The 12,355-nt window shown below is 37.0% G+C and overlaps 1 protein-coding gene across 2 annotated transcripts in view; it reads left to right on the top strand.

The window, feature by feature from the left end:
* The window catches only part of MORC2_1 (ATPase morc2), a 39,537-nt gene that overhangs the window by 5,358 nt on the left and 21,824 nt on the right, over nucleotides 1-12,355 (top strand). Inside the window, exons 9-13 of one of the 2 annotated variants that reach the window (XM_051215491.1) lie at nucleotides 2,458-2,666; nucleotides 3,984-4,066; nucleotides 4,860-5,136; nucleotides 7,644-7,883; nucleotides 10,781-10,886. In XM_051215491.1, the coding sequence (XP_051065999.1) occupies nucleotides 2,458-2,666; nucleotides 3,984-4,066; nucleotides 4,860-5,136; nucleotides 7,644-7,883; nucleotides 10,781-10,886 (915 nt within the window). Of the gene's footprint in view, nucleotides 1-2,457; nucleotides 2,667-3,983; nucleotides 4,067-4,859; nucleotides 5,137-7,643; nucleotides 10,887-12,355 lie in introns of both variants that reach the window. The other variant, XM_051215490.1, reaches the window with a different exon arrangement.

Genomic DNA, 12,355 nt, shown 5'->3' with positions numbered 1-12,355 from the left:
TATGTGTGCTGCTTCGATGTTCGGTGGATTCATTGGAGCCGGCCTATTCAGGAGCTCTCCGAAGTATTCTACCCATCTGTTACGCTGTTGTTGAATTTCGGTGATTGGCTTGCCTTCTTTGTCTTTGACCGGCCTCTCTGGTTTACTGTATTTCCCTGATAGTTTCTTCGTTGTATCGTCAAGCTGTTTCATATTTCCTTCTCTAGCAGCTTTTTCTGCCGTCGTTGCTAATTCTTCCACGTATTTCTTCCTGTCGGCTCTAATGCTCCTCTTCACTTGCTTGTTTGCTTCTATGTATTCAGCTTGTGCTTGGACTTTCTCTGCTCGTGTTCGGCTGTTGTTTATTGCTGCCTTCTTGTTCTTGCTTTCTTTGATCTTGTCCAGTGTTTCTATAGAGATCCATTCCTTATGATGGTATTTCTTTAGACCGAGAACCTCTTGACACGTTGAAGTTAATGCTTCCTTGATGCCTTTCCAGTTGTCCTCCATAGTAGTTTCTTCTTTCAGTAGATCTTGTAAGGCTTGGAACCTGTTGTTGAGAGCTATCTTGAATTCATTGAGTTTGACAGTATCTCGAAGGAAGGCTGTATTGAACCTTTGTATTGCTGTTTGTCCACTTGTCCAGTTCTTTTTTAGCTTCAGTTTCAAATTGGCTACAACTAGGTGGTGATCTGAAGCTAGGTCAGCACCTCTCCTGGTTCTCACATCTTCCATTGTCCTTCGGAATTTTTTTCGATGCAAATATGATCTATTTGGTTCTCTGTAGTGTGGTCCGGTGAGATCCATGTAGCCTTGTGTATACGCTTGTGTGGAAATATTGTGCCTCCTATGACCAATTTGTTGAATGCACATAGATTTGCAAATCTTTCTCCATTTTCGTTTCTTTCTCCCAGTCCATGTCGTCCCATAATATCTTCATATCCAGTGTTGTCTATTCCGACTTTGGCATTTAGATCTCCCATCAGAATAGTTAGGTCCTTTCTTGGGCATTTCTCAATGATTGACTGCAGCCGCTCGTAGAACTGATCTTTAATTTCGTCGTTGCTATCATTGGTGGGTGCATAACATTGGATAATATTCATTAAGATCCCCTCCTTCTTTGTTTTGAATGATGCTTTGATGATTCTGGATCCGTGAGATTCCCATCCTACAAGTGCATTTCGTGCTACTTTGGACAGCATAAGAGCGACTCCCTGTGTGTGTGGAGCATTGTCCTCTTCGTGACCGGAGTATAGCAGCATCTCTCCCGTAGCTAGCCTTTTCTGTCCAGCTTGGGTCCAGTGAGTTTCGCTGATTCCCAGTACTGCTAAGTTGTATCTCCTCATTTCCATTGATATTTGACTGGTCTTCCCGGTTTCCCACATTGTTCGAACGTTCCATGTACCTATAGAAATTTTTGCTCTGGTTGTTAGAAGGGGCATCGGCCTCGTGGCTTCCGAAGGAACTCGGCTTTCACCATGAAGCGTTATAATTCTTCTAAATGAAGACCTTCTAACTCCCAGGGCAGAGTTTAAATGGTTTGGATTATTTTTTCTGGTAAGCGTTTTTTTAGCGAGTTAGTTTTCTACGGGATGGGGACGCTAACCCCATGCCCAACCCTCCTCCTTTACCCGGGCTTGGGACCGGCAGCAACCCTATAAGAGCTACAGGCGGAGTTATAAAACTTAAAAGCGAGTGAGTAAATTAGGCAACTATCTCACTCGTTGGTTTCAACTTGTGGAGAGATACACTTGTATACTCCTATTTTGTATAGAGTTATCAATGTATTGCTAGATCTTACAGACAACGATTTCTAAGCTTAATCCCAACAAATTAGTCAGACTTAATATCAAAGAATAAAACTTTCTGGTTTATACTATGTAATGTCCAAGCATCTGGCAAAGACTGAATGACTTGCCTAGCAGCCTCATAAACTAATCATCTACACATCAGAGAAAAAAACACGACATATAAACATCGATTTAATTTGATACAACAATGCCGAATAAAATTAAAACCTATATAGTTCATCGCCTCGTAGTAGAAGACATTGATTTACCTAAACTATTCAACATTCTTTTGTCAAATGGCAACTATACAGATGCATGCTTTCTTCCTATTCGAAAAGTTTATGGATGACTTCAATGTTATTTTAGTACCAATGAATAGTTACTAATACTCCCATTTACTCTAACATCAAAATTTTTCATGCTACTGCTAAAATGAGGATTTTCACACTATCAACTAGTTTTCTCTCTATTGAAATCTTTTTTTATCTTGCACCTTACTCACTACTTGTTTCTAATATGATTTAAAAGTTAAACCAATTAATCAACCGATTGCATTTTTGTCTAACAAGTCTTTGTTTGCTTTCCTGACCAAATGTATATTGTTTCATTTCAAATCGTATATTATATAACGTTAGGCAGGTACACAATACATATCTTTATTGTAAATTTTCTCTTTCACCAATTTTAGGCTTCCACCAGAAAGACGTAGTCTTCGAGCTTATGTGTCAATTTTATATTCTGATCCACGTATGAAAGTATATTTACAAGGACGAAAAGTCCAAACTAAACGACTGCTAGCAACATTGCATAGTACTAGAAAGTATAATTTTGCAAGCAAAACCTTTCGTACTAGAGCTGAAGCAGATTTAGCAAAAGCTAAAAATGATGTGAGAATAGGTAAGTTGTGATAAATGCATTCGGAAATAAGACTTGATTTCCGACACATACATGCGTTGTTCAAACTTTATCCCATATAATTCCTCTAATCTAGATAAAACTTTATATTGTCTTTTTAATCCAAATCATTTCTATTTAGCACCATAAAACTTAATAAATTTTAGCTCGAACACATCAACCCCTTAGTGACTTCCAACGAAACATTCTCAAGTATAAAAACTGTGATATCTCCATCGCTTATCAATTAATCTTACCTGAAGTGCTATCAGTAGCTTGATTGGGGAGATTTTGTTGTTAAACTACTCCATTGAGCACATATCTTTTTGTGAAAGCAAACAACACTTGTATTCAACCTGAGAACTGTAGGTAAGAAGCGCCTCTTTCATCCAAGTGATTTTAAAAGCATAGGCTCCACAACAGATCGAATAAATATCAAAATGATTGTTGTTTTGGTATTGATATGTTTGGGCAAGAAGGAAGCCTAAAGTCCAGATATTAATTGGTTGAAGTGTGCTGTCTATGAATTCGATGTCGTTTATGATATTTAAACTTGTTTATTCTTGTGTTCAGTGTTTTGTACATAAGCATGTTATTTTATCAAAAAAATTCTAATGGGCACTTGTTCTATCTGTTCAAATGAGGTTTCATAAACAATCACTAATCGATCGGTGCGTTGTATTCATTTGACAACCATAAAATCCTAATACATAATAGCTATTCACAATGATATATAAAAAGTTGATCAATTTAACGGTTTAGTCGAAAAAGCACAAAAACATGAACAAATGCAATTTGCTTCTGGAATATTTTCCTCACACAGTTCCCTTAATGTGCACCAGCACCCGTATACTGTAACAACTGGTGAGACTTGTATGTACAATTGGCCGATCTATGTGTAGTGACCAATGTCGCATATGCCAAGTCCTTCGTACTGAACTAATTCTGTCGACTAAGTTACATAGTGCCCACCAGTTTGAGTGACTCGACATCGTATTCACTATGTTGGCATATAAGGTGGTAGTTTCGACTACCTCCAACAACCACTACATCTCAAAATGGTGAGATTTGCTCTAGTAGTTTACGAATTCTATTACTAAAAGATGTGATTTAATACATAATATATTGATAACCACACTTAGCGATTATATGTTTATGGTATAGTTAGTCTTTCCAGTGAACGGATTTTTTTGCATTAAACTAAGTTTTATGATAATACTAGTGTTCTCCAACTATATTATTTGTTTAGTAAAGTGGTAGAGATGAGATGTTATTGTATCATGACTTTTTTCTGCTTGTACTTTATTCTTCTCGTTTAAGCTGAACTTAGAGCTCAGGAGGCGGAAAGCAAAGCGAGGGATTGTGAACTTCGTTACCAAGGTTCTGAGGATCCCGAACATTTGGTAAGTTTTGTGATTCAAACTGCATTTTGTTTACATATAGCTATGGCAAACTGTTACGGATAGAGATACTAGTCAAACTATATCTGTATTCAGAAGTGAAGTTTTTTTACCACTTGTTAACCACATTTTTACGTTAAAGTCACTGTAGAATATTCAATTTAGCGCTTTAACCGGATCCCAAACCAACGGTGCACATGGGCTCCAGTGTCCTGCGGGAACAAATGGTATATGAACCAGTTTCTTGGTCACCGGCTACCATGGGACTGCATCTCCTCACGATGCTCCACTACCTTGTGGGTTAGACCTTTAGGTGAAAGGCTCGGGGTGTGGCCCCCTAAGAAAACCACCTGCTTCGGTCTGAGCACCCGGGCAGTATCTCAGCCCACACACAAAACATGATGTGTGGCGCATATATATTTGTTCAAATAAGTAAATAAATAAGAGGGTATAAATCCCAATTGTTAATTCATTCTTAAGGTTCACCTATATTTCATTCCATAATATTGCATACTACTGATTTGTACTTTGTTAATAATGCTGTTAATAAAGTCGCCTGACAACTATTTTCGGCGGCTGGAAAGCCAGAATATACATGATTATTTGATATAATGATTCTTTTGGCTTCACGATTTTGATAAATTATCTATCAAAAACCCATATTCGAATTTGTTTGAAAGTGATCAATTTAACAACCCCTTTTCGATGAATGTATTACTTGGATTATCAGAATAGTTATGAAAATTCAATTCAAAAAGTGGTAACGGTCATCAAACACGATATTTTTTCCTTTCAGCGTCAAATACGTCGTCTTCGAAACACCGCTGCCGACCTACGCGGGGCTGTAGCGATGCGACAGAATGTTGTCACGCGCAAATTAAAATCAATCAAGGATCCGAAAACACTGACATTTTATTTTGGTGTAAATGTTATGAACCGCGCTTGTGACGGTATGTTTGTTTATAATTGTTCCCGTCTAATCAAAATGTACCAACGTATTGGACCACAACAAGATTCAAGTATGATGTGCCGTGGTGTAGTTGGGATTGTCGATGTACCCTATATGGTTCTTGGTGAGTACTTATTCAAATAAGTTGTACCTGTATCTATAATATAATACTGGTCTTCAATGATTTGGGATTTAGATCACTGGTCTGTTTAACAGTTACGTAAATATGTTGTGCATTGACCGTGTGATTCCTAATACTCTATTGCATCATTACGTGAAAAACATTGCTTGACAGTCTTCATCAACGTGTTTCAGCTTCAATTTAATTTTATAAATCAAAATATTATGTGATATCTAACACACTGTATTATATAGGTTATGTAATTTGCAAAGATTTTTTTGTGAATTCCTAAACTAATGCCTACTGAAGAGCCACTGAAAACCACTAAGAGTTAAGCAGCTGTTTTGTCCTAGTTCGGGATTCCTCAACAGTATCAAACCCACGACCCTACACAATATAAAATCCATAATCATTAGGCTTCACGGCGATCAAGATATTTTAAATTACTCGATTGCATTCCAATCGTCTACATTATAAGATAACACTATCTTCATCTGATATCTCCATTGATAAACTTTCATTTCCGAATCGGTTGACATCATAGATCAGAATTACACATTATAAACAGTTCCCATTCCTTTTATATGAATAAATCATTAATTGGTTACTTGGCCATTTATTATTTATTTCTTTATTAAACATAAACATTGATACAAGAAGGCACCAAATACATATGCTCCACACAAATCATTCGATCCTTGTAAGGGCCCGAACACTGCTCGGGTGCCCAAACCGCAGCATGTGGTTTTCCTAGGGGACCACTTCCCAAACCTTTGACCTACAGGTCTAATCACAAGGCAGTGAAGCAACGTCAGAAGACGTAGTTCTATAGTAGCCGGTGGCCAATAATTGGTTCATACGCCATTTGTTCCATCAGGCTCCTGGAGCCCGCGTGCACCATTGGTTTGGAATCAGTTTTCCAACTCCCCTAGGTGAATCCTCCATATCCACCAACTATATTAATCGTCGAACGATCAGTTGAGTGGAACTCGTCACTGTACATCAACTTCATCGATTATGAAAAGGCATTTGACAGTGTAGACAGGAGGACATTATGGAAACTCCTTCGACACTAAGGAGTTCCTGAGAAGATTGTCAATATTATCCGGAACTCATACGACGGACTACAGTGCAAAGTAGTGCATGGAGGACAGCTGACAGATGCATTCCAAGTAAGGACCGGAGTCAGACAAGGCTGTTTACTCTCTCCCTTCCTCTTTCTTCTGGTGGCCGACTGGATTATGAAGACCTCGACATCTGAAGGAAAACACGGAATACAATGGACAGCTCAGAATCAATTAGACGATTTGGACTTCGCAGATGACCTAGCCCTCCTATCACGTACACACGAACAGATGCAGATGAAGACAGCCAGTGTAGCAGCAGTCTCTGCATCAGTAGGCCTCAGCATACACAAAGGGGAAACTAAGGTCCTCAAATTCAAAGCGGAGAACAGCAATCCAATCACACTTGATGGCGAAACTCTGGAAGATGTAGAGTCCTTCACATACCTGGGAAGCATAATCGATGAACAAGGAGGATCTGATGCAGACGTAAAGGCGAGGATCGGCAAAGCAAGGGCCGCTTTCCTACAATTGAAGAACATATGGGACTCAAAACAACTTTTAACCAATATCAAAGTAAGAATCTTCAATACGAACGTCAAGGCAGTTCTACTGTATGGAGCTGAAACTTGGAGAACTACAACAACCACAATCAAGAAAGTACAAGTACTTATAAATAGCTGTCTACGCAAGATACTCAACATCCATTGGCCGGATACCATCAGCAATAGCCTTCTGTGGGAGAGAACAAACCGGCTTCCAGCTGAAGAAGAAATTAGGAAAAGACGATGGAAATGGATAGGACATACATTACGCAAATCGTCAAACTGCATCACGAGGCAAGCCCTAACTTGGAATCCTGAAGGGAAGCGGAGAAGAGGAAGGCCAAAGAACACATTGCGTCGGATAATAGAAGCAGATATGAAAACGATGAATTACAACTGGACGGAGCTAGAAAGGATTGGCCAGGACAGGGTTGGATGGAGAATGCTGGTGGTTGGCCTATGCTCCTTCACGAGGAGTAACAGGCGTAAGTAAGTAAGTAACTAAGTAACCAACTATATTGTTTCAATTCACTCACGTCACAACAGAATGTTGTCCGCGTCATCAGAAAAAATGTCTAATATAGTTCTACAGATCAGTCAGTCAGTCAGCTACAACGCAGGACCAGGCACATATATGCATCGGTCCAGGTTGCCATACCTCATTAGCACAGCAAGATGAACACCGGATTCATAGAAGTGGTTAGGTCAAAGGTGGTAATATATAAAAGATTGCATATAAGGATATAGTATAGGAAGAAAGAATTAGTTAGTAGAAAGAAAGATATGAAGTGATTTTAATCTCTTAGTTTAAGGGAAGACAGATGATCTCGGAAATAAGAATAACGTTATTTTCTTTTTTTCTCTCAACTTTTTTGCTTTTCAAAATTTTTTATTCCGTCAGAACCTACACATAACAAGCAAGATTTTGCTGATGCTAAAGAATATCGTCAACTTATGCGTGCAATGGCGGATCATTTAATGCAATATTGGGATGACCTTGGGATTGATAAAGAACCAGACAGTTTAATACGATTCTGGAAAAGTTTTGGCTATCTATCAGCACGCTGGAGAGACCCACCTAGTGTAGAGGAAAAATATGCTCGTCGTCGATGTTGTTCTGTCTCCATTTGTGTTCAGTGTGGTAATCAGATATTTTTGTTGAGTTTAATTTTCCTTGATGAGTGTATAAGCCCATTTACACTTATAGTACATCTACCATTTTCACTGTGAAGCTTCACGAAATTAATTTGCCGCTTATTGCGTAATTTACCTTTTCAACCTCTAATTTTCCACATTTTTGATCTTAGGAGCCAACTTTTAGTGTAAACTCCAGTCGTTTTAGTCAGTATTTTATTTTATCGACTGCACCTTATATTTGTTCTCATCTAGATATAATGATGGTTCCGTTAAAAGATCTCGTTTTTTAGTTTTCGGTGATCCCATGTTAACAAAGACTTAAATCAACCTACGAACTTGCTCTTCGTTATTAATGTGTAAAGTCTTCAAGAAAATGGAGAAAAACTGCGAAAAAAATTAGGAGGATATTGTCTATGACCTAGTTCAGTCAGTCACAACCTAGAACCTGGTATGTAAGTACATCGATTCAAGTCGCCATACTCCTTTAGTACACCGAGATGAGATTCTCAGGCTAGATAAAAACAGATGAAAAGTAAAGAGGAGTTAAGAATCTCAGAGTTTGGGGAAAGACAATGTGGAAACATCCGCTCCGTTGCAAACGATGTTGAGCCGTGCCATTCAAATTCTAACAATTTGATTACGATAATCACTCTAACACTAACCAGCTGCTCTGCACCTATTAACATGGCTCAGTTCACTTGTCAGTAACTCTATGGACTGATGCCATGTTTGGGTTTGGCCTCCTCTATCTTCTTACAGCCTACTTCTACACCAGAAATCATCACATGTTCTGAGCCAGACAGGATGAATTTTTGAGCATTTATCAGTTCTGTGGGCGCCGATAAAATTCACTGATTTGCCCTAACCTTTTAGCTTAAGGTATTAGTAGATATCACTTCTGTTTCCTTAGCTTTTCGGATATCATACCAAGCCACCTCGGTGTGGTTATCATTTTCATAGTTGACTAGCTGCTCTAGTTGTTCCTGAAATACATTCTTAACTTTTTTCATCATTGAGTTGAACTCTAAAGAGTTTTCTTGCTGTGGCTTTTCTACACCGAGCAAGACGCAGACAAATACGTGCTCAAACTAGAGCACGATCTGAGTGTAAATATATGCTGTAAAATGAACGATAGTCTTCAATAGAGCTCCTCCGACGATGGCTCATAACAATGTACTCTATTTGATTCCATCGATGAGTTGATTTTAAAGGTTGCCATGTCAGACAACGTTCCTCCTTATGTTTGAGGATGGTGTTTGCCGAAAATGGATGGTTATCTGAGCATAGTTGCAACAAACGGTCGCCACTATCTGTTCTCTGAGCCTCAACACCATAAGATCCGCTCAAGTTCCTTTCAGTTTGGTTTAGTTTATGTAATTCAGCAATAAAATAATCTGTAACTATAACGACATCATAGCGTTTAGCTTTTAGATGGAGGTTGGATAACTTCCCATAAAATCCATCTTTAACTTCATCCGACCTGCAATTAATAATGGCGCAGGCATAGATAACGAAAAGGCAACGGCGTGCGTCCCTATGTTTTTGAGTTCTTACTGTTCCATTTGGTCGAACAGCTCACAAGCGACCCTCTAATGGAATCGAGTCTAGGAGATCTTATTCTGCTTTATAACTTAATGCTACATCTACACCTGCGAGGTTACCTGAAGTAGCAGTGTGGTCTCCAGATACTAGGACGGGCAAAATGTGCCGGTTCTTTATATTCACAAGTTGGGGTCAAGTGAATGACTGTACTTGGATCCTAAATGACAAAATATAAAGTAGTCATGTATGTGTCTTTATCCTTCTTTCGTTTTCATAACTCTTCAACCAAAAGACGAAAACTCTGTTGCTCAGTTGTCACTGGTTTTGGTTTAGTATTGTCTCTGACATTATCTTATTCAGCTTTATGATTAAACGTAGCACCGCCAGTAGATACCCATCTTTTTCATTCCACAGTATCACATAAAACTATCTATCTTTCAGGCTTCGCAAATCAATCCTGGCGTTAGCGAACTGCACAGAAGCAGTTTTTCAAATGATGAATTACTGGATAGTTTTAAGTGGAACTAAACTTTAAATTTATTTTAAAGAATCGAGGCAATTATTTCGACAAGATTTATCTGCTCATTGTAACAATTTTGTTGTATATTATAACACACATTAATCCGAATTTGAAATCGTGAAGTATGTTTTAAAAGAAATGTCGTTTCTTTATTTATACAGCTGAATGTCTGTCAGGTAACTGGTCAGCAAGGAAAACATACTAAGTTGCTTATCTGCGGTAAATACACAGAAGTTTGGTGTTTACCAAAAGTAGATGACCATCAATGAATGATCCCACTAATTTGTTAAAAATTTACATTTTTATTTGTCGATACAAACATCTTGTGCAAAATATCCTAATCTACACATTCAAGTTTTTATATAATACCAAAGTATGTGTCGCAGCTTTGAATCTTCTGCTTCGTTAGTATCTTTGTTTGCCTGCCTTTCTAATGTCTACCAGTTTTAAATTCTTATAAAGGGATCATTTCATCTTGTGAAATGACTGGTGGACATAAAGTTCATTCATTTTTGGTCTAGCATGTTGCAAATATTTGTCTTTATTATATCGATATATTGTGATACTTTCTATTTCCTTATTTTTAAAAAGCATTACTATTTTTCAACAAATTGTAACACTTTTCGATTAAGTAACCTGTATGCATACGCAGTAGAACATGGTATTCCTACTTGAAAAATGCATTCAAATCGGAATCATTCTAATGGATATTTTATGGGATTTCGTATTACTCTCTGTACAATCTATTCAATTTTTTTATGTTTTTTCCTCTAACCGACCATGTATGAATTACCCGTGTTTTTATGAGTTTCAACATTGTATAGTTTTTCATCTTTCAGATAAATGCTTAAAATGGAGAATACTTCCATTCTCACAGAGCCTTGTCGGACGCGATGTTCCAGATAATTGGCAATGTCGTGATAATCCAGATCATAAACATAAAAGGTTGTTGCATCTATTTCGTTCACCATTTTCTTTTGATAAATTTCTTTCACTTCATATTACTGATATGTAAAATTAGTCATTTTTGTCAAGCTACTCTGTTAGTCCAAACCGGTGTGTATTTGTGTTTGTACGCACATTCCAACATTATCAACATATTAGAATTCTGTGGAGTGTTGGTTGACAGTTTCTGATATCGTTTGGTGATTCATTGTTAAAATTAATAGGAAAAAAAGTAAGAAACTAACAAAATTCAAGTATATTTGATGCTTTTTAATTACTACTGTAGTGAACGAACACCTGGTGAGGATAACCAATTTATTGCTTAATGTACAATCATATAGTGGTTTAGTAAAATGTGAAAATCGCACATCTTTAAATAGTCTCTTACAAAGCTTCATTGTTCCTTCATTCCTGTTGTTATATTGATTGCTTCCAGTTTCCTTCTCTCTTTCGATTTCAATCTTCTCAACCTTCTGCTCACAGATATTCCACTTCTTACTGTTACATACTACTTATATCTGTCAACATAAGTAGCATACACCACACTACAATCCTTAAATTAACTTTACAAATACAATATATCTGGTTTTATTTTATGAATATCATTCACAACTCAAATTCCCATTAGCTCAATAGAATAAATTGACACAATATATTACAAGTACACTTTATAAATCTCAACAAAAATCCAAAGCATGATTGTAGTGTTCTACACCTAAACAACTAAGTATACAACAATAAATGACCTTAAGATACAAGACTCAAAATTTAGTTTATAATAATCTTTTCCAGGTATTATTCACTTGTTAATGAAATTGTATTTACTGTCTTTTGAATTCATATGAAACTATTTGTAGCGTAACATTGTACATTCATTAAGGAACTCCGGTAAAAATTAGCTCTAGATTGACGTTATTCTTAATTAAAAATTAGATTACTTTCAAATAGATAAGAAATGATATAATCTCTACGACGTTTTATTAATAAAACAAGTTTTTATTGTCATATAAAGAATATTGAACTGGTGACTGGTTTTAACATTTGGTACTCCATTTTATGCTTCAGTTTCAAACTTCACTTCACACACCGATTATATTAACGTACACCTGGTTTCTAAGTTAATTTGAATTGATGTACTGGGAAAAATACACATAATTTAGATTCATAATACAATATCTTCGTTTCATATCGACCAAGACTCAAATAAGCGTTTGCACCTTGTCCACTGACTTTGTGGATGTAGATTTTTAACATTCCTGTAATAGTTTTAATCGATTCTCCTGTAACCTAACTTCCATCTCTCACCTTTTCTTAATGTTTCATAACATCATAATATCACTATTTTGATGCCCTCGGTGTACTGATTTTTTAAAATAAATTAGTCTGAAGTAAAAAGCTGTTTTTAACGATCCCTGTTTTATTTATCGAGCGTCGATACTAGGCGTTAAAACACTTATGTTTAACTGTAA

This window comes from Schistosoma haematobium, chromosome 4 (assembly GCF_000699445.3).
Source record: "Schistosoma haematobium chromosome 4, whole genome shotgun sequence".
Lineage (NCBI taxonomy): Eukaryota > Metazoa > Platyhelminthes > Trematoda > Strigeidida > Schistosomatidae > Schistosoma > Schistosoma haematobium.
Note: the sequence above shows the minus strand (reverse complement) of the source record. Positions and strands in the feature narration are given on the sequence as shown.